The following is a 23436-nucleotide window of genomic DNA, read 5'->3' on the forward strand; positions in this document are numbered from 1 at the left end:
TAGGGGTATGGGTGGGTTTCGCTTCGGCGGGTCGGTGTGGACTTGTTGGGCCGAAGGGCCTGTTTCCACACTGTAATCTAATCTAAAAAAAAAATCTAATCTAAAAAATCTAAAAAAAAAGAGCACAGCAGTTCAGGCAGCATCCAAGGAGCTTCGAAATCGATGTTTCGGGCAAAAGCCCTTCATCAGGAATCCTGATGAAGGGCTTTTGCCCGAAACATTGATTTCGAAGCTCCTTGGATGCTGCTTGAACTGCTGTGCTCTTCCAGCACCACTAATCCAGAAGCCAACGCCTGTTTGTAACTAACCTCGATCCATTCTAGTCTAATATCTCATACCTCATTCTTCTCCTCTACAATATTCTCCTTTTCCTGAGTGAAAACTAATGAGAAATGTTCGTTTAGCATCTCTCTGATCTCCACAGGGTCAACACTCAACTTCCCACTTCTGTCTTTGACTGGCCTTATTCCTACCCTAGCCATCCTTTTGTTCCTCACATACCTATAGAAAGCTTTAGGGCTCTCCTTTATTCTATTTGCTAAAGATTGCTCATGTCCTCCCTTTGCTCTTCTTAACTCTCTCTTTAAATCCTTCCTAGCTGATCTGTAACTCTTCATTACCTCATCTGAACCATCGTGCCTCATCAACACATAAGCCGCCTTCTTCTGCTTAACTAGAGATGCAATTTCTGTAGTAATCCACAGTTCCCTTACCTTATCACTTCCTCCCTGCCTGACAGGGACACACAATATCTGTCCCTTAAACCAGCTCCACATTTCCATTGTCTGCATCTCCCGCATTTTGTTACCCCATTCTATGCATCCTAATTCTTGCCTAATTGCATTATAATTGCCCTTGCCCCATCGATAACTGTTGGTCTGTGGCATGTACCTATTCCTTTCCATTGCTAAACTAAACGTAACTGAATTATGGTCACTCTCTCAACTAAATCAAACACCTGGCCTGGTTCATTACCAAGCACCAGATCTAATGTGGCCTCCCCTCTTGTCGGCGCTTCGACATACTGTGTCAGGAAACCCTCCTGTACACAATGAACAAAAACGGATCTATCCGACATACTAGAGTTATAGCATTTCCGGTCAATGTTGGGGAAGTTCAAGTCCCCAGAATGACCACCCTGTTCCTTTCACTCCTACCCAGAATAATTTTGTCAATCCCCTCTTCCACTCCGTGGAACTCTGCGGAGATCTATAAAAAACTCCAAGCGGTGTAACTTCTCCTCTCCTGTTTCTAACCTCAGCCCATATTACCTCAATAGATGAGTCCTTGTCAAAAGTTCTCTCAGCCACCGTTATACTATCCTTGACTAACAAGGCCACACCTCTTCCTCTTTTACCACCTTGCCTGTTCCTAATGAAAGATCTAAATCCTGGAACCTGCAACATCCATTCCTCACCCTGCTCTATCCATGTCTCCGAAATGGCCACAAAATTGAAGTCCCAGGGACCTATCCATGCTGCAAGCTCACCCACCTTATTTCAGATACTTGGCGTTGAAGTAGACACACTTCAAACCAGCTTGCTGTCTGCCAGCACATTCCTGTGACTGTGAAATCCTGTCCCTGTCCTCCCTACTCTCATCGTCCTGTGCACTGCAACTATACCTCAGGTTCCCATCCCCCTGCTGAGCTAGTTTAAACCCACCTGAATAGCACCAGTAAATTTCCCACTCAGGTTATTAATACCCCTCTGGTTTAAGTGAAGACTGTCCTGTTTGTACAGGTCCCACCTTCCCCAGAATGAGCCCCAATTATCCAAGTTCCTGAAATCCTCCCTCCTGCACCATCCTTGCAGCCACGTGTTCAGCTGATATCTCTCCCTATTCCTTGCCTCGCTATAACATGGCACGGGTAACAAACCAGAGATAACAACTCTGTTTGTTCGAGCTCTCAGTTTCCACCCTAGCTCCCTGAAATCCTGCCTTACATCCCTATCCCTCTTTCTACCCATGTTGTTGGTATCTACGTGGACCACGACTTGAGGCTCGTCACCATCTCCCTTCAAGACCCTAAAGATACGAGCCAAGACATCAAGGGCCCTGGCACCTGGGAAGCAACACACCAACCATGAGTCTTGTTTATTCCCAACAAACCTTCTATTTGACCCTCTAACTATTGAGTCCCCAATGACTAACACTCTCCTCCTTTCCCTCCTTCCCTTCTGTGCAACAGGGACAGGCTCTGTGCCAGAGACCTGGGTTCCACTGCATACCCCTGGTAAATCGTCCCCCCAAACAGTATCCAAAATGGTATACACGAGGTTTTCAGGGGAAAAACCACAGGGGATCCCTCCACTGACTGTTTTTCCCCCTTCGAACAGTCACCCAGCTTTCTTCATGCCTAGGAGTAACTACTTCCCTGTAAATCTTATTTATCACAGCCCCTGGCTCCCAAATGATCCGAAGTTCATCCAGTTCCCGCTCCAGTTCCCTAATCCTGGGAATTACAGACCAGTCAGTCTTACGTCTGTAGTGGACAAATTATTGGAGAGGATTCTGAGAGACAGCATTTATGATTACTTGGAAAACCGTAGTTTGATTAGAGATAGTCAGCATGGCTTTGTGAGGGGCAAGTCATACCTCATAAGCCTTATTGAATTCTTTGAGCATGTGACAAAACACATTGATGAAGGTAGAGCAGTGGAAGTGATGTACATAGATTTTAGCAAGGCTTTTAATAAAGTTCCCCATGGTAGGCTCATTCAGAAAGTAAGGAAGCAAGGATTCAGAGAAATTTGGCTCTCTGGATACCAAATTGGCTGGCCAAGAGAAGTCAGAGGGTAGTAGTAGATGGAAAGTATTCAGCTTGGAGCTCGGTGACCAGTGGTGTTCCACAGGGATCTTTCTTCTCTCTGTTTGGGCTCTGTCACTACCTATCATTTACCCCTTACCCCGTCCCCCACCATATCTTCTGCATGCAAACTGACATTTGTGTAATGTCTTGTGCTTGGCTGCCCTATCATCAAGGATAGGGATATTTATGGGGCATCTCAGGGCAGATAAAGTACTCAAGGGCAGACAGAGGTTCTTGTCAGGCAGCTGTTGAGGATAGCAATCCTCATTAGGTGGCCCTCATCGAACGGTCCACATCAGGTGGGTCTGAGAGAGCTCTCTTCTCCAGATTGAAGACCAGAGGAAGATCCAAGAAAGAGTTCTTTAATAGCTCAGCTAGAGAGCAGCTCGCTACCTTCACAACTTTAACAGGACCAACACATTCTGCGCCAACAGCCTGTTGACCTCTGGTATCAGTGAACCATCTCACAATGCCACAATTGGGTAAATTATCTCTTTTTTTCCCCTTCACCAAGTCACCTTTTATTTAGTTGAAACTGCCGCTTCTTAACAAGCTGAATAAATTATCAGAAAATTGTGACAAATCATTTACTGTCACTGTAGGTAAATAGTTAATAGGTAATTGGATCACAATGTCACCAAAGTCATCACCAGACAATGAACCTGTCAGCTTCAACCTGCATCTCCCGCTTCCCCAGCTCACAACAATGGCAGTGAGTTCCTGGCTTGCTCACCAAACCGCTTTTCACTGCTCCTCTAATCACAGGCTGACGCACTCTTGCACTTGCTGCTGATAGGTGGAGCCAGAGTGAAACAAACTGTGATCAGAGTAGAACTCTTCATAGAATCAATGACAGGGGTGACATTCTCTGATTGATTATCCCTGTGATTAAAAATTCCTAGGTGCAATTAGGGGTAAATCTGCCCTTGGGTTCTGTGTAATTTAATTTTTAGCAGTGGTGGCATAATAATAACTCATCCGTGTAAACTAGGAAATTTAGATATTTGCCAATCGTAGCTTTCACATAATTAGTTCCTGGTCAGGTCAGTTATGGGAGGGCTAAGACAACACAAGCTTAGTTCTGGAACCTGGATCCAGAAGTCTTCAAGTCAGGTAATTTAAATGTAATTACTACTTCCCATTTATCACGATGGTAACAATGAGAAAAAACAAGTGAAGCATCAAAGATTTATCCTCACCTGTCTGTCAAAGGTGTGATAACAAGTCTATCAGTGCATCCCAAAAATTCATTTTGATAGATAAATTCTACATCAGTGATTCCCACTATGATATCTTGCGTTTCATCTCTAAAATAAACTCTGCTTTGTTTCAACCATTCAAAGTCAGTAATTGATTTGATATGCATTTTTACCTGTAGAGGGAAAAGTATAATATTCACATGCATACATGAGTACGATATCAGAAACAGAAAACATTTTAAATGTTGTTACAATGTTGCAGCATTGCATTCAAATACAATTTACATCCTCATGGTCAAGCAGATCCCTCACTCGACATTGACATTCCAATTACAGGATTGATTTCTTCAATAAAGTGCACTATAGCAGCCCCAGGCATACCAAAAAGGGAGGATGTAACCTGTGAGGGTACAAGTACTGTGCTGTACTGTTCTCTGTTCTGTGTAGTAACACAGCGTTATATGCAGATGTGCATATGCTAGAAAGGTAGCATTTCTCAAAGGTGCCTGGGATATAATGTCTGACTATGTCATCAATACTCACAGGTGACATGCCAGAAGACTGAAGGTTGGCTAACATGCTGCCACTGTTTAAGAAGGGTGGTAAGGACAAGCCAGGAAACTATAGACCAGTGAGCCTGATGTTGGTGGTGGGCAAGTTGTTGGAGAGAATCCTGAGGGACAGGATGTACATGTATTTGGAAAGACAAGGACTGATTAGGGATAGTCAGCATGTCTTTGTGCATGGGAAATCATGTCTCACAAACTTGACTGAGTTTCTTGAAGAAGTAACAAAGAGGATTGATGAGGGCAAATTGGTGGATGTGATCTATATGGACTTCAGTAAGGTGTTCGACAAGGTTCCCCATGGGAGACTGATTAGCATGATTAGATCTCATGGAATACAGGGAGAACTAGCCATTTGGATGTAGAACTGGCTCAAATGTAGAAGACAGAGGGTGCTGGTGGAGGGTTGCTTTTCAGACTGGAGGCCTGTGACCAGTGGAGTGCCACAAGGATTGGTGCTGGGTCCACTACTTTTAATCATTTATATAAATGATTTCGATGTGAGCATAAGAGGTACAGTTAGTAAGTTTGCAGAGATGACACCAAAATTGGAGGTGTAGTGGACAGTGAAGAAGGTTACATCAGATTACAACAGGATCTTGATCAGATGGGCCAATGAGCTGAGAAGTGGCAGATGGAGTTTAATTCAGATAAATGCGAGGTGCTGTATTTTGGGAAAACAAATCTTAGCAGGACTTATACGCTTAATGGTAAGGTCCCAGTGAGTGTTGCTGAACAAAGAGACTTAGGAGTGCAGGTTCATAGGTCCTTGAAAGTAGAGTTGCAGGTAGATAGGATAGTGAAGAAGGCATTGTATATGCTTTCCTTTATTGGTCAGAATATTCAGTACAGGGGTTGGGAGGTCACGTTGCAGCTGTACAGGACATTGGTTAGGCCACTGTTGGAATATTGCGTGTAATTCTGGTCTTCTTCCTATTGGAAGGGTGTTGTGAAACTTAAAAGGGTTCAGAAAAGATTTACAAGAATGCTGCCACGGTTGGAGGATTTGAGCTATAGGGAGAGGTTGAATAGGCTGGGGCTGTTTTCCCTGGAGCATTGGTGGCTGAGGGGTGACTTTGTAGAAGCTTATGAAATCATGAGGGGCATAGATAGGATAAATAGACAAAGTATTTTCCCTAGGGGGGAATGTCCAGATCTATAGGGCATAGGTTTAGGGTGAGAGGGGAAAGATATAAAAGAAACCTGAAGGCCAACTTTTCATGCAGAAGGTGGTATGTATATGGAATGAGCTGCCAGAAGAAGTGTGGAGGCTAGTACAATTGCAACATTTAAAAGGCATCTGGGTGGGTATATGAATAGGAAGGGTTTGGAGGGATATGGGCCAGATGCTGGCAGGTGGGACTAGATTGGGTTAGGATATGTGGTCGGTATGGACAAGTTGGACCATAGGGTCTGTTTCTTTGCTGTACATCTCTGTGACTCTATGACTCTATGATAAGTGGTGAGATACCCAGAGGATTAGGTTAGACTGGATTAGATTCCCTTCGGCCCAACAAGTCCACAATGACCTTCCGAAGAGTAACCCACCCAGTCCCATTTCCCTCTGACTAATGCACCTAACATTATGGGCAATTTAGCATGATTAATTCTCCTGACCTGCACATCTTTGGACTTTGGGAAGAAACCGGAGTACCCGGAGGAAACCCATGCAGACGCAGGGAGAATGTGCAAACTTCACAAGGACAGTCGCCCAAGGCTGGAATCAAACCTGGGACCCTGGTGTTGTGAGGCAGCAGTGCTAACCACTGAGCCTCCGTGCTGCCCCAAAAACGTACTTGATATCATCCTCACTAAATAGTCTGTCGCAGATGCATGCATCCATAACAGTATCAGTAGGATTGACCACCACACAGTCCTTGTGACAGTGAAGTCCTTCACATTGACAACACATTACATCATCAGAGGTATTCCACAGGGATCACTTCTTGGTCCTCTTTTGTTGTCATTTATATAAATTATTTGGATGAGACTATAGAAGGCATGGATAATACGTTTAGAGATGATACTAAAATTTGTGGCATAGTAGACAGTGAAGAAGGTTTTCTAAGATTACTAAGGGATCTTGACCAAATGGATCAATGGGCTGAAAAACGTTAGATGGTTTCTTTCTGGATAAATGTGAGATATTGCATTTTGGTACAACAAACAAGGGTAGGGCTTATACAATTAGTAGTAGGGTCTTGGGTAGTGTTGGAGAATAGAGAGACCTGAGAATGCAGCTACATAATTCTTTGAAGTTTGCATCACATATAGACAGGATGGTTAAAAAGGTGTTTGGTACGCTTGCCTTCATTGCTCAGTCCTTTGAGCATACGAGCTGGGATGTCTTGTTGAGGTTGTGCAGGACATTGGTGAGTCCTCTTCGTGAATATTGTGTCCAGTTCTGGTGGCCCAGTTATAGAAAGGATGTTATCAAGGTACAGAGGGCTCAGAAGAGATTTACCAGGATGTTGCCAAGTTTGGAAGGTTTGAGTTTTAAAGAAAGGTCGGATAGGCTAGGACTTTTTTCACTGGAGCATAGGAGGTTGAGAGGTGACCTGATTGACATTTATTGAATAATGACAGAGCTACATTGAGTTAATGGTAGTTATCTTTTCCCTCGGATGAGAGATTGCAAGATGAGGGGGCAGTACTTTAAGGTGAGAAGAGAGAGATTTTTAAAAAAATGACATGAGGGGCAATTTTTTTACACAAAAGGTGGTTCGTGTGTGGAATTAACTTCCTAAGGAAGTGGTGGATGTGGGTTAAATTACAGTGCTTCAAAGATATTTGAATAAGCACATGAATAGGAAAAGTGCTCCTGCTTTTTGTGGGAGGAAACCGGAGCACCCGGAGGAAACCCATGCAGACACGGGGAGAACATGCAAACTACACACAGTCAGTCGCCTGAGGCAGGAATTGAACCCAGGTCTCAGGCACTGTGAGGCAGCAGTGCTAACCACTGTGCCACTGTGCCGCCCACCGTTCCCGCCTCAGGCGACTAACTGTGTGGAGTTTGCACGTTCTCCCCGTGTCTGCGTGGGTTTCCTCCGGCTGCTCCGGTTTCCTCCCACAGTCCAAAAATGTGCAGGTCAGGTGAATTGGCCATGCTAAATTGCCTGTAGTGTTAGGTAAGGGGTAAATGTAGGGGTATGGGTGGGTTGCGCTTCAGCGGGGTGGTGTGGACTTGTTGGGCCGAAGGGCCTGTTTCCACACTGGAAGTAACCTAATCTAATCAAGTGTGGCATCAAAGAAGCTCTTGAGAAACTGGAATCAATGGGTATCAATGGGCAAACTCTCTGCTAGTTGAAGTTATAATTGGCACATCGAAAGATGATTATGGGTTGATGGAGTTTAGTCGTCTCAGCTCCAGGACACCACTCTAGGAGTTCCTAAGTTTAGTGTCCTAGCCAAACTATCATAATGTCAGAATAGAGTCACAGAGTCAAAGAGTCATAGAGGTGTACAGCATGGAAACAGACCCTTCGGTCCAACCCATCCATGCCGACCAGGTATCCCAACTCAATCTAGTTCCACCTGCCAGCTTCTGGCCCATATCCCTCCAAACTCTTCCCATTCATATACCCATCTAAATGCCTTTTAAATGTTGCAATTGTACCAGCCATCACCACTTCCACTGGCAGCTCATTCCATACACGTACCACCCTCTGTATGAAAAAGTTGCCCCTTAGGTCTCTTTTATATTGTTCCCCTCTCACCCTAAACCTATGCCCTCTGGTTCTGGACTTCCCGGCCCCAGGGAAAAGACTTTGTCTGTTTATCCTATCCATGCCCCTCATAATTTTCTAAGCCTCTATAAGGTCAACCTTCAGCCTCCGACGTTCCAGGGAAAACAGCCCCTGCCTAGTCAACCTCTCCCCAGAGCTCAAATCGTCCCACCTTGGCAACATCCTTGTAAATCTTGTAAAAATGGTAAATGACATGTGCGCCATGCAAACCCAGGCAATTGCCTTCTCCAAAACGAGACAATGCAACTTAACCCCTTTAAAATTTAATTACACCTTGACTGATTCTCTCACTATCAAAATCCTGGCAGTTATCATTGATCAGAAACTCAACTGGACTCACCATGCAAATGCAGTGGCTATCAGAGCATATCAGAGGCGAGGAATACTGTCATGAATAACTCACTTCCTGGCTCTTCAAAGCTTGTCTACCATTGATGGGGCACAAGTCAGGTGGGTGATGGAATATTCTACACTTGCCTGGATGAGTGTAGCTCCAAACAACACTCAAGAAATTTGGCACCAAACAGTGGTCAAAACCCTTCATTAGTTAACTCATTCATCGCAGGAATAAATCGAATGAACCTTCTCTGAACAGTTTTCTTGTATTATGTCCTTTCTGAAGCAAGGACACCAAAATTGTACATCTACTCCTGATGTGTCATACCTACTGCGTCTTCACAGAAATTTCTGTTTTTAATTACACATGCCTTCTTAATCACATGGTGAACCTATATATTAACCCTTTGTGATTGATACACCAAGGCACCCTGCCAAAGTGAACATTTCATAGCTTGCAATATTATACTCCATGCCAAATTTTTGTTGACTCACTAAATTTCTTTGTTGACCTCTCAGGCACCCTTGATAACTTACATCCTTACTCATCTTTCTGTTGTTATAAAGTTAGCTATATTCAGTTCCTTCATCCAACGCATTAATTTATGTTGAAGCTAGATGAAGCTGCAGGATTGATTCCCAGGATACTCCACTAGATACAGCTTGCCACCGAGATGATGATCCATTTAACCCTATTCTCTGCTTTCCTTTCAGCTAACCAATCCTGTATTCTCTGTAATTTAGAAGATCCAAGATAACTTGATTTGAGTGGATAGATAGTGGATACAGTGAATAGATAGAAATTATTTCCACTGGTTGGACATGTCGAATTAGCCGGAAGCCTAAACATTAGCCAGGTCTTTCAGAGGGGAAGTTAGGTAAAATTTCTTAAAAGAAAAGGTGGCAGAATTTTAAAACTCAAAATCAACGTAAGGTTGATACTTTTCTTAATTGAGGCATGATACTGAAACGAAAGTTACACATAGTCAGGTGAAAGATCAGCTGTAAGTTTTTTAATGGTGAACAGGTTGGAGAGGAGAAATTTGCCATTTCTCTACTTCCATTCCTAATAAATGAGGGAATCACTGGCTAGGCCAGGATTTATTACCCTAATTGCCCAGAAGGCATTAAGAGTCAACCACTTTGCTGTAGGTCTAGGGTTCCATGTAGTCCAGGCCAGGTAATGATGGCAGTTTCCTTCTTTACATGACTTTTATGAACTACATGGACTTTTCCCCTAACAATGGATTTCTGGTCATCTTTAGACTTTTAATTCAGGACATTTTAAACAAAATTGAATTCAAATTCCACCATCTGTTGTGGGATTTAAGCTTATTACCCCAGAATATTACCTGGATCTCTGGATTAACAGTCTAGTGATAACACCACTAGGCGATGGTCATCCTAACCCAACATTATGGATGGGACTGTGGAATTCAAAATGTGAACATATCAACCATAATCTTATTGAATGCCAAAGCAGAATCAGGGGGCCGAATATTCTACTTCTGCTCCTCTTATATATATGCCAGAACATTTCCATCTCTCTGTGAAATGGCAACTTTTGTGAAGGAATCCGGGTTAGTTTAAAAATATTAACTAACAGCATTAAAGTGAAAGAATAAATGAGAATTGAAATACAAATATAAATTCTTTCACCATACCAAGTCATCAAATATGTCTCTCTGATGAACGTGGATGGTGACGAGAGTTTCAAACTGGATTCTTTGAAATGTAGTCAGGTCGTATGTTGTTTGGCTGATTAGGGCATTCAGCAGATCTAGAAACTTCTGGTTAGTTGTTTGCATAATCTTTTTACTGTCTTTTGCAAGTTTAATTGCATCCTCTGAATCCCGTGTCCATATTATCTGGATTGCAAGAATTCCTACCTGGAGGTATGAAAAGAAAACATTGAGGGTATGTGCATACAAATGAATGACATAAATAACCCAGTACTGTCACAGTCACAGACCTGAAACACTGGATCAAAACTGAATAAACGTAGTAGGAACAAGGAGTCAAGAAATTTCCCAAGATGGTGGAGAGCTATCTCCAGATAAATGGGTCCTGTGTTCACCATTTCACTCTGAGAAGATTTTATTTATTCATATGTGGGATGTGGGCATCATTGGCTGGCCAGCATTTACTGCCGTCGCTAAATGCCTTTGATAAGGTGGTAGTGAGCAACCTTCTTGAACCACTGCTGCCCATGTGCTGTTTGTAGATCCACAATGCACTCAGGGAGGGAATTACAGGATCTTGACCCAGCAATAAGGAACATATTTCCAAGTCAGGATGGTGAGTGACTTGAAGGGGAACTTGCAGCTGGCAGTGTTCACATGTATCTGCTACCTTTGTCCTTCTAGATGGAAATGGCCGTGAGTTTGGAAGATGCTGTCGAAGAATCTTTCAGTGAATTTCTGCAGTGAATCTTGTAGATAGTACACATTGCTTTTACTGAGCATCACTGGTGGAGATTGTTCCTAGTATCTGATTGCTTCTTGTGGCCACTCTATGTTAAAGGTAAATCCAGTTCAGTGTCTGGTGAGTGGTAATCCCAACACCCTGACCCCCAACCTCACCATAGGATGTTGATGGAGGGGATTCAGTGATTTTTTGAATGACAAGAAGCAGGGGTTAGATTGTCTCTCACTGGACATGGTCACTGCTTGGCAGTTCTGTGACATGAATGTTACTTGCTGCTTGTCGTCCCAAGCTTGGATATTGTCCAGATCTTGCTGCATTTGAACATGAACTGCTCCAATATATGAGGAATCATGAATAGTGCTGAACATTGATTTATTCTCACCATTGCACTATCATATCAAATCAAGTCAATCATTGCTGAACATCCAAATTTCTGACCTTATGATGGAGGGAATATCATTTATGAAGCAGCTGAAGATGGTTGGCCCTGAGGAACTCCTGAAGAGATGTCCTGGAGCTGAGATGACTGACAACCAAAACCATCATCCTATATGCCATGTATGATTTTAATCAGCACAGAGTTTGTTCTCTGATACCCACTGATTCTAGTTTTGCTAGGGCTTCATGATGTCACACTTGTTCGAATGTGGCCTTGATATCAAAGTCTGTCACTCTCACCTCACCTCTGAATTTCAAGTCTTTTGTCCATGTTTGAACCAAGGTTGTAATGAGGTCAGGAACTGAATGGCCTTGGCAGAACTTGAACTGGACATCACTGAGCAGGTTATTGCTGAAAAGATGCTTTGTCGTATTGTTAATTACACCTTCCATTACATTACTGATTATCGAGTAGAGACTGGTGGGGCATAATTTGCTGGATTGGATTTGCCTTGCTTTTTGTGTTAAGGACTTACCCGGGTGGTTTTTTATATTTTTGATTAGATGCCACTGTTATATTGTAATGGAACAGCCTGGGTAGGAGTACGGCGAGTTCTGGAGCACAAGTCTTCAGTACTATTGTTGGAATGTTGTCAGGGTTCATAGCTTTTGCAGTAGCCAGTACCTTCAACTATTTCTTGACAGCATGTGGAATGAATTGAATTGAAAAAATGGGGGTGGAATTGTGTTGGAATGTCAGTCCTAAAAGCAGTTCTGATTCAGAAATGGAGGTGAGCAGGTGCTGTTACAGACTAGATAGAATATTCATCTTGGTTCTCTGGGATTTTATCTCAGTTATCTGAAAGTTGAATCTGCTCCCTCAGCCTCATTCTCATATCCTTATCCATTTCCTTCACCCCATCCAGATTACATGCGACATATATAATGGTGCTCCCACAATACCTGTCATACCCATTAATCAAGCATGGATATTTTTAAAGCAAGTTTTCATCTGCTAATAAAGAATCCACCATTTAGAAATTAGTAATAATCTGATCAAAATGTCAGTTAAGCACCGTAATTCGTCGATTCCATAACAGAAAATTTACTCTGCATCGAACCTTCTAATATTGTTTAAATGAATGCTGCTGAGAAACAGATCAAAGAAAGAATAACTTAATATAATCTCATAACGATGGCAATCAAATAAAGTTAATAGCCTAGCTGAGCCTGTGTAATCCTGGAATTCCTTTCCCAAGGACACTAAGCGTCTACCTATAACACATGGACTGCAGCAGGCCATGAAAACAGCTCACCAGCACCTTTACAAGAGCAACTAGGAATTGGCAAAAAATGGTGGCCCATCCAGGGACACCCACATCCTGCTAGTGAGCAAACAAAAATACTCCAATCTAGTAAATTGGACTTGGAGTTCAGGCAAATATTCATAATGAGGTCATCTGGAGAAACAGATATTCAGTCATCCATGTTTGTTGATACACTTCATAAATATGAGGCAGGCCAGATTCAATGAAATGAGCCAGGACAAATAAAACAAATTGAGATCTCAGGAAAAGCGTAAGTTAATGGGTGGATTAGTACTGTAAATTTATTTCCTTTTCTCCAAAAATTGAAAGTTTGACTGTGAAGCTGGGGCAATAATAATAACAATTTGTTTTACAATAAGGGTTAAGTAAAGCATTTCAATTAATCTTCCTATATTTAAATGTCAGCAGAAAAAGAGCTGGCATCAACATAGCATAGCCTTGAGGTTAAGATATTTGTGAATAACAGGTTTATTTAAGTTCTAAAACTCATTTGAAGAATGTTGGCTTTACTGGCTACAGCAAGTTTTCTTTCCCATCCCTAACTGCCTCTGACAAGAAGCAGTGAGCTCTAATGTTGAACCACTGCAGCAATGTGGTAAAGGTACATCCACAGTACTGTTGGAGGGGATCTTCCAAGATTTTGACCCAGTGATAGTAAAGAATTGATAATGGAATTTCAAGTCATGATAGTATGTGACTTGGAGAGGAATTTGCAGGTACTAGTATGACAATACAATTGTAAAAATAGGAGCAAAACCCAATCATTTTGCACCTTGAGCCTGCTCAGTCATAACAGCAAAGCTTATCTGCTTATGTTTTAAATTTTACATTCCCATCTCCAACTGATAATATCTAATTCCCATGCCTAGCAAGAATCTATTCACATCTCTCTTAAAAATACTTTATTTCTGCATCAACTGACAAGAGGAAAAATCAACGTCTATCTTGTCAAGATCAGCCAGGATCCCATGTATTTCAAATCAAATCACCCTTCATTCTTGTGATCTCTAGTGGAAACAAACCCAGCCTGTCTAACCTGTCCTCATAAGACAACCCATTCAGTCTCCTGAACGAGGAGCAGACTTTACAAACTCCGAGCTCCAGAGGAAAGGCATGTAATCAATTAACCGAATAATTGAATATCCAAACGACATAGCGCCTACCCATCACGTTCGGATAATCGAGGTTCCCCTGTGTTTGGGATGCAGTTTCACCATTGGCCTGCATAACTGAAGCATAACATCTTATTTTTATATAATAGAGTCATAGAGATGTACAGCACGGAAACAGACCCTTCAGTCCAACTTGTCCATGCTGACCAGATATTCTAAACTAATCTAGTCCCATTTGTCAGCACTTGGCCCATATCCCTCTAAACCCTTTCTATTCACATACCTATCCAGATATCTTTTAAATGTTGTAATTATACCAGCCTCTACTTCCTCTGGCAGCTCATTCCATTCACAGACCACTCTCTGCATGAAAAGGTTGCCCCTTAGGTCCCTTTTAAATGTTTCCCCTTTCACCTTGAACATATTAAATTACAATAAAGGATAGAATCGCATTGCTGTTCTTCATTACATTCCGTACCTGCTAACTAACATTTTTGTGACTCATACACAAGAATACCTACATTATTTTGCAACTCAGAATTCCACAGTTGCTCTTTATTTGATTTGATTTGATTTATTACTGTCACATGTAGCGAGATACATTGAGAATTGTTGTCATAAGTGCTTTATAGGCAGATTCTACTACACAAGTGCATCAGGATAACAGAACATAATGCAGGAACATAATGCAGGATACAATCTTACAGCTGCCGAGAAGATGCAGAAAGTGATCAACATTAACATTAAAGAGATCCATTCAAATAGCTGGTAACAGTGAGGAAGAACTTGTTGTTGAATCTGTTTGAAACTTTTATATCTTCTGCCTGAGACTGGGAGAGAGTAGAACTGGGGTGAAAGTTGTCTTTGATCATGTTGGTTGCTTTCCCAATGCAGAGGGAATACAGATAGAGTCAATGGATGAAAGGCTGGTTTGCATGATGGACTGCGCTGTGTTCATAACTCTCTGCAGTTACGTTTGGTCTTGGGAAGAGCAGTTGCCATACCACACAGTGCATCCAGATAAGTTGCTTTGTATGGTGCATCTATAAAGATCAATATCTTTATGGACATGCTGAATTCCCTCTGCTTTCTGAGGCAGTAGACATATTGCTGTGCTTTCTTGACTGTAATGTCAACAAGGCTGGACCAAGACAAATTGTTGGCGATCGTCAGTCCCAGGAGCTTGATACTCTTGATCATCTTCACCTCAGCACCAGTGATGCAGACAGGGGCATGCCCTCCAGTTCGCTTCCAGAAGTCAATGATCATCTCGTTTGTTTTGCTGACATTGACGGAGAGACTGTTGTCTTTACACCATTCTATTAAGTACTGTATCTCCTTCCTGCACTCCGTCCCATTGTTGTTTGAGATCTGATCTACAAGAGTGTTGCCATCATTAAACTTGTCAATGGAGTTGGTGTGGAAGTTGGTATATATGTGTATAAAAGATAAAGCAAAGGGCTGAATACACAGCCTTGCACAGCACTGGTGTTGAGGATTATCTTGGAAGGAGATGTTGTCACCAAACTTACTGACTGCGGTCTGTTGGCCAGGAAGTTGAGAATTCAGTTATAGAGAGAGGGAACAAAGACCTAGGTCCCAGAATTTGGAGATGTGTTTGTTTGGAATTATGGTGTTAAAGACAGAGCTGTAGTTAATAAGTAGGAGCCTGACATAGGTATCCTTGTTGTCCAAAATGTTTGAGGGATGAATGTAGGGCCAGGGAGATCATACCTGCTGTGGACCTTTTGTGCCTATTTAAATAATACTTTACTTTTACATTCTTCCTGTCAAAGTGGACAACTCCACTTTTGCCCACAGTACACTCCATCTGCCAGGTATTTGCCACTCACACAGCCTATCCAAATTTTCCTGCAACATTCTTGTCTTCTTCACACAATACTTTCCTACCAAATGTGTTGCAGTGTTGTCTGCAAATTTCCACACATTTGTGCACTGAAAGCACTGAAGGATAATGCAAAATGTTGAGGCCCTAGCACAGATGGTTGTGGGACTCTGCTTGTTACATGCTGCCAGTCATTTTCGTTTAGTCTCTTTCTTTTGCCAGCCAGCCAATGTCCTATCCAAGCAAGTATGTTACTAACTTCACTACGAGTTTTGATGGTTACACATGATTTTTCTTTTGCAAAACCATGCTGATTAAGGGTCACTGGACCTGAAATGTTAACTCTACTTTCTATCCACAGAGGTTTTCCAGCAATTTCTCATCTTGTTTCTGTTAATTCCTAATTATTTTGAGTTTCTTTACATATACAGCTATAGTTTTTTCAATGATTGATTCTAACAGCTTTCCCATGACAAATATCAAGATAAGTGCCCTTTAGTTTCCTATAATCTGCCGTCTGCCCATCTCGTATAAAAGGGTTATATTTTCTACTTCTCAGTCTGTTGGAACAATTCCCGAATCCAGAATGTTTTAGCAAAGTAACACCAACACTTCTACTACTCATTTGACTCCTCTTTCAGGACCCTTGGATGAAGTTCACCTGAAACAGGCTGCAACTTTATACCACTTCCCTCATGAGTGAAATTTTTCTAACTCCCTTTCTCCTTTCCAACTCCTGAATGATAGCTATTACTGTATTTTTGTTTGTATTCCTCATAGTGAAGATGGAAGAAAATATTCGGTCACTCTGTGTGATTTACTTATTTTCTGCCCGTAACTATGCATTCTTACTCTTCAGAAGGCCAACACTCATTTTAATTACTCTTTTCTATTTTAAATAACTGTAGGAACTCTTATCCATTTTTTATTCCTAGCTAGCTTGCTTTCATGTTTTACTTTCTTCCTCCTGATTAACCTTTTAGTCATTCTCTGCTGTTATTTATATTTGACCAATTATTGACCTGCCAAGCATTTTTATGCAAATATATACTTACCTCTTAAGTTTTATATTTTGCCTAACTTCTTTAGTTAGCCATAGATTGTGGATCCTCCCATTAGAAATATATTTTGTACTCTGCCATTCTCTGATCCTTATTGCTTTGTGGGTGGAGCTAAGAAATAAGAAGATGGTGACGTTATTGCACTATAGGCCCCCAAATAGTCAACAGGAATTAGAGAAACAAGTATGTAGGGAAACTGGGGAGACTTGCAGGAGCAGTAGGGTTGTCAGAGTAGGAGATTTTAATTTTCCTAACAGAGACTGGGACTGCCAGAGCGTTAAGGGGATAGATGGGGTAGAATTTGTTCAGTGCGTAGAAGAAGGTTTTTTCAAGCAGTATATAGAGGGTCCTACTCAAGAAAGAGGCAAAACCTGACCTACTCTTGGGAAGTAGGGCAGCACATGTCGCTGAGGTGACAGTGAGGAAGCACTTTGGGACCAGTGACCATAGTACTATTAATTTTAAGACAGTTATGTTTCAGGACAAAACTGGTCCATAGGTTCAAGTTCTAAATTGGGGCAAGGCAAATTTCGATGGAATTAGGCAGGAGCTTGCAGGAGTTGATTGGAGTAGCTTGTTTGCAGGGAAAGGGACCTCTGGCAAGTGGAAGGCCTTTAAAAGTGAGGTAGCTAGAGTTCAAGGTCTATATATTCCTGTGAGGGTGAAGGTTAAGGTTGACAGAAATAAGGAGCCCTGGATGATAAGAGATATTGAGGTATGGCTCAGGGCCAGACAGATGGGATCAAGGGAATCCCTGGAGGTATATAGGGAATATAGGAGTTTACTGAAGGAGGAAATCAGGAGGGCAAAAATGGGGCACAGGATAGCCTTGGCTGAGAAGATTAGGGTGAATGCAAAGAGGTACATCAGGTATATTGAAGGAAAAATAATAACTAGAGAGAGAATAGGCCCCCTCCAGGACCATGGTGGACCTTTATGTGTAGAATCACAGGAAATGGGTGAGGTCCTCAATGAATATTTCTCCTCTGTGTTTACTGTGGAGAAAGACATGAAAACTTAGGAATTTGGGCAAGTTAGTTCTCATAGCTGAAAATGTGTTGCTGGAAAAGCGCAGCAGGTCAGGCAGCATCCAAGGAACAGGAGAATCTACGTTTTGGGCATAAGCCCTTCTTCAGGAATGAGGAAAGTGTTTCCAGCAGGCTAAGATAAAAGGTAGGGAGGAGGGACTTGGGGGAGGGGCTTTGGAAATGCACTAGGTGGAAGGAGGTTAAGGTGAGGGTGATAGGCCGGAATGGGGGTGGGGGTGGAGAGGTCAGGAAGATTATTGCAGGTTAGGAAGGCAGTGCTGAGTTCGAGGGATTTGACTGAGACAAGGTGGGGGGAGGGGAAATGAGGAAACTGGAGAAATCCGAGTTCATCCGTTGTGGTTGGAGGGTTCCCAGGCAGAAGATGAGGCGCTCTTCCTCCAACCGTCGTGATGCCATGGTCTGGCGATGGAGGAGTCCAAGGACCTGCATGTCCTTGGTGGAATGGGAGGGGGAGTTAAAGTGTTGGGCTACAGGGTGGTTGTGTTGGTTGGTCCGGGTGTCCCAGAGGTGTTCTCTGAAACGTTCCGCAAGTAGGCGGCCTGTCTCCCCAATATACAGGAGGCCACATCGGGTGCAGCGGATGCAATAGATGATGTGTGTGGAGGTGCAGGTGAATTTGTGGTGGATATGGAAGTGTCCCTTGGGGCCTTGGAGGGAAGTAAGGGGGGAGGTGTGGACGCAAGTTTTGCAATTCTTGTGGTTGCAGGGGAAGGTGCCGGGAGTGGAGGTTGGGTTGGTGGGGGGTGTGGACCTGATGAGGGAGTCATGGAGGGAGTGGTCTTTTTGGAACGCTGATAGGGGAGGGGAGGGGAGGAAAATATATCACTGGTGGTGGGGTCCGTTTGGAGGTGGCGGAAATGGCGGCGGATGATACGTTGTACATGGAGGTTGGTGGGGTGGTAGGTGAGGACCAGTGGGGTTCTGTCCTGGTGGCGGTTGGAGGGGTGGGGCTCAAGGGCGGAGGAGCGGGAAGTGGAAGAGATGTGGTGGAGGGCATCATCGACTACGTCTGGTGGGAAATTGCGGTCCTCTCTCATAGCTTAACTCTCTCATAGTTAGTGCTCATAGCTTGGGGACAATCCACATCACAGTAAAAGAGGTGTTGGATGTATTAGGATGTAAGAAGGTGAATAAATCTCTTGGTCCTGACCAAATATATCCAAGAACACTGCAAGATGTTAGAGAAGAAATTGCGAGGGCCCTGGCTGATATTTTTGCATCATTGTTAGCCACGGGTGAGGTCCTGGAAGATTTGAGGTTAGCGGATGTTGAGCCTTTATTCAATAAGGGCTGCAAAGAAAAACCTGGGAACTACAGACTAGTGAGCCTAACATCAATGGGAGGTAAGTTACTTGAGAAGATTCTGAGATAAGATACACATGCATTTGGAAAGACAGGGTTTGATTAGGAGCAGTCAGCATGGCATTATACATGGGAAATCATGCATCAGAAATTTGTTTGATGAAGTGACTAGGAAGGTTGATGAAGGCAGGGCAGTAGACATGATGTTAATGGATTTCAGTAAGGCCATTGATAAGGTTCCACATGGTATGCTGCTCTGGAAGGTTAGATGACATAGAGTCCAGGGCGGGCTGGCAAATTGGATGTACAATTGGCTTGATGGTGGGAAGTAGGAGGGTAATAGTGGAAGGAAGCTTGATGTACTGGATGCTTGTGATTAGTGGAGTGCCTCAGGGGTCGGTGCTGGGCCTATTGCTGTTTATTATCTATATCAATGATATGCATGAGAATATCCAAGGCATGATTAGTAAATTAGGAGAGAGTGAAGACTACTGGAGATTAGAGTGAAAAAGTGTGGCACTGGAAAAGCACAGCAGGTCAGGCAGCATCTGAGGAGCAGGACAGTCGACATTTAGGGCATAAGCCCTTCGTTAGGGCTGAAGAAGGGCTTATGCCCGAAACGTCGATTCTCCTGTTCCTTGGATGCTGCCTGACTTGCTGCGCTTTTCCAGCAACACATTTTCAGCTTATGCCTGAAACATCTACTCTCCTGCCTCTCAGATGCAGCCTGATCTGCTATGCTTTTCCAGCCACACAAGATTAGTGAGTTGGCAGATGATACTAAAATAGATGGTATCGTGGACAGTGAGGAAGGTTATCAGAAATCGCAGCAGAACTTTGAACAGCCAGGGAAGTGGGCTAAGAAATGGCAAATGCTCTTTAGTACAGATAAGTGTGAGATATTGCATTTTGAAAAGTCAAATCGAGGTAGGACTTTCGTGGGGAATGGTAGGATCTTAAGGAGTGTAGTGGAACAAAGAGACCTTGGAGTTCAGGTTCACAGTTCTCTGTAAGTGAAATCACAATTGGACAGGGCAGTGAGGAAGGCTTTTGGCATACTGGCCTTTATCAGTCAGGGTATTGAGTATAGAAGTTAGGAAGATATGTTGCAGTTGTACAGGAATTTGGTGAGGCCACAGTTGGAGTATTATGTTCAGTTTTGGTCACCTTGCTGTGGGAAGGATGTTATTAAACTGGAAAGTGTGCAGAAGAAACTTACAAGGATGTTGCCAGGACTAAATGGTCTGAATGATAATGAAAGGTAGGACAAGCTAGTACATTTTTCTTTAGAGAGTAGGAGACCTTGTAGAAGAGTATAAAATCATGAGATTCATGATTTGGAGGGGCTGGTGTTGGACTGGGGTGTAGAAAGTTGAAAATCACACAACACCAGGTTATAGTCCAACAGGTTTATTTGGAAGCACTAGCGTTTGGAGTGCTGCTCCTTCATCAGATGGTTGTGGAGTATAAGATTGTAAGACGCAGAATTTATAGCAAACGTTTACATTGTGTTTCAACTGAAACGGGATACTAAAAAAGACCTGGATTGTTTGTTAAATCTCTCATCTTTTAGAATAACCATGTTGGTCTCAGTTCTTTCATATGTTAATGCCAGAACTTTTTTAATGTTACATTCTCAAGTGAACTTTAACAATAGGTGCAATGTCAACTCAGATAATGCATTGAAGGTATGAGGTTAAAATATGTCTGTCTGTGCCCCAATGTCCATCGATTCTCCTGCTCCTTGGATGCTGCCTGACTTGCTGTGCTTTTTTGAATTGGGATTAAACCCTGTGATGTTGACACCAATGGGAAGAAAGTGAGGACTGCAGATGCTGGAGGTCAGAGCTGAAAATGTGTTGCTGGAAAAGTGCAGCAGGTCAGGCAGCATCCAAGGAGCAGGAGAATCGACGTTTCGGGCATGAGCCCTTCTTCAGGAATCTGCGCTTTTCCAGCAACACATTTTCAGCTCATCAGTGTTGACACCAATCCCAATTGATGTGACAGTCAACAAAGTAAATTGGATTGGTCAATGCAACAAAAGCAGGTTGAGTTGGTTCACTGAATTTCTCTAGCAATTTCTAGTTTGAAATAAATGTTGAACATTTTAAGCTTGCCGTCCTATTCACTCGTTACATGTTGTTTATTTCAATTATGTTCCTGCAGAAAACTCATTCTACAAGTTATTATTGATGAAGCTTGCTACTTAATTTCACTCTTACTCCTAACATTCTAATTTTAATTTATATTTCTTGGTCTTCAAAACGTTTGCCATTAACAAAAAATGTCTTTATTCTTTGTCAAACCTTTTCATAATTAAAATTAGAAATAAAGCAACTTTAACATTTTCTCTTTACTGAAAATTACTTATCTGACTTTAGTACCTTCCATTATAATTTAAATGCTCGATACAGCTCATTGAAGGAAAAACAGATTACTCATCCTTTTATTCCCCAAATTTCTTTTCATATTTAGTCTGTCATATTTTCCTGGAAGTTAGAAATAACCCCTTTTTCCAAAATTCTTTGAGGTGAAATCAGCTTATTCCTTCTGTTGTGTGAATAATATGAGAATTATGCCAGAAAAGTTGGAAACGCTAATACACTTTTAAAAATTGGCACAGATATTATTATCTACATATTAATACCTGTATATTAATACAATTACATATGCAAGATTTAACCCAAACTATTCATAGAACCTGGCAATAAGAGAGAATAACAATAATCATTAAAACAAAGCTATAGTTATTGACAATCATTTACCTGGCCAGGAGCCTCATAGAGGAAAGGTATTAACTGGAATTCTGGTTCACTGAAACTATAGAATGCTAATTTAATCACAGTATGCAACGATGCTTGTTGCACACGCAGTAAGTCACCTAACCATAGCTCCACAGGACCCTTTGCAATCACTGGTGTATCCAACTGGAAAATAAGATAAGGATGAAAAGTGGTTAACATCCATTATCACTACTGTTCTAAATAACATATAATAAATAGTTAAAAATCACACAACACAGGTTATAATCCAACAGGTTTAATTGGAAGCACTAGCTTTCAAAGCACTGCCCCTTCATCAGGTGGTTGTGGAGTACACAATTGTAAGACACAGAATTTATAGCAAAAGTTTACAGTGGGATGTAACTGAAATTACACATTGAAAAATACTAGGCAAAAGTGAGGACTGCAGATGCTGGAAACCAGAGTTTAGATCAGAGTGGTGCTGGAAAAGCACAGCAGGTCAGGCAGCATCCAAAGAGCAGGAAAATCAGTGTTTCGGACAAAAGCCCTTCATCAGGAATGGAGGCCTCGCACCTTAAAATATGCCCTCTAGTTAATGAAATCCCCCATCCTAGGGAAAGGACAAGTGCCATTCATCTTATCTATACCAATCATTATTTTATAAGCCTTCATAAAATTACTTCTCAATGCCCTATGCTCCACTGAAAGAAAATCCCAGCCTATTTAGCCTCCCCTTATAACTCAAAGTTTCCATTGCCAGCAACATCCTGGTTAAATTTCTTCCAACATTGTGTACAACCTCAGGGTCATGTCTCAACTCCTAGGTCTGAGCAATGAAGGCAAGCATGCTAAATACCTTTTTAACCACTCTATCTACATGTGATGCATACTTCAAAGAATTACGTACTTGAACTCCTTGGTTCTTAGCCTACTGTCTGCTGGTGCTGTCACTGAGCTATTTATTTGGCAATTGCCATTTAAAATTGTCTTCAACTCTCAGGGACAGTATAAGGAGGCAGATCCCAGGTCTATCCAAACCAAAGCGGAAACATTCCCAAGACCACACACTATCTAGCTAATGGAAATAAGTGACATTTAAAGCTGCGTATAACTACAACGCTGGTATCTACCTGAAAATTTAGGAATTTACCCATTTATATTATGGACACAAAAAAAAGCAGGACAATCCTATTTGGCCAGTTACTGACCCCCCAGCCCACTTTCGACTACCAATAAAATGACGGATGGAGTTATCAACAACATTCGCAACAATCTTCAGCCAAAAACTCCAACTAATTGATTAATCTCAGCCTCTCCAATGCTCACAAGATTCACAGATGCCAATCTTCAGCCAAGTTAATTCAATCATATACATCAAGAAAGGTCTGGAAGTAATCGGTACTGCAAAGACTATGGGCCCTGACAAATAATGGATATGGCATTGAAGACTTGTGCTCCAGAACTTGCTGTTAAGCTATTTCAGCAGAGCCTCAGAACTGGCATCTAAATGATAATGTGGAAAATTGC

General features: G+C 42.2%; 1 protein-coding gene across 1 annotated transcript in view; it reads right to left on the bottom strand.

Moving 5' to 3' along the window:
* Positions 1 to 23436, bottom strand: part of LOC122540179 (dynein axonemal heavy chain 8-like) — a 1258818-nt gene that overhangs the window by 461521 nt on the left and 773861 nt on the right. Inside the window, exons 40-42 of the mRNA XM_087976819.1 lie at positions 21931 to 22092; positions 10327 to 10551; positions 4012 to 4184 (exon numbers count right to left, since the gene is read on the bottom strand). Of these exons, the coding sequence (XP_087832945.1) occupies positions 4012 to 4184; positions 10327 to 10551; positions 21931 to 22092 (560 nt within the window). The remainder of the gene's footprint in view (positions 1 to 4011; positions 4185 to 10326; positions 10552 to 21930; positions 22093 to 23436) is intronic.

Source organism: Chiloscyllium plagiosum, unplaced genomic scaffold, assembly GCF_037043375.1.
Source record: "Chiloscyllium plagiosum isolate Xiang-an unplaced genomic scaffold, Cpla_swu_hap1 HiC_scaffold_3, whole genome shotgun sequence".
NCBI classification, from domain to species: Eukaryota; Metazoa; Chordata; class Chondrichthyes; order Orectolobiformes; family Hemiscylliidae; genus Chiloscyllium; species Chiloscyllium plagiosum.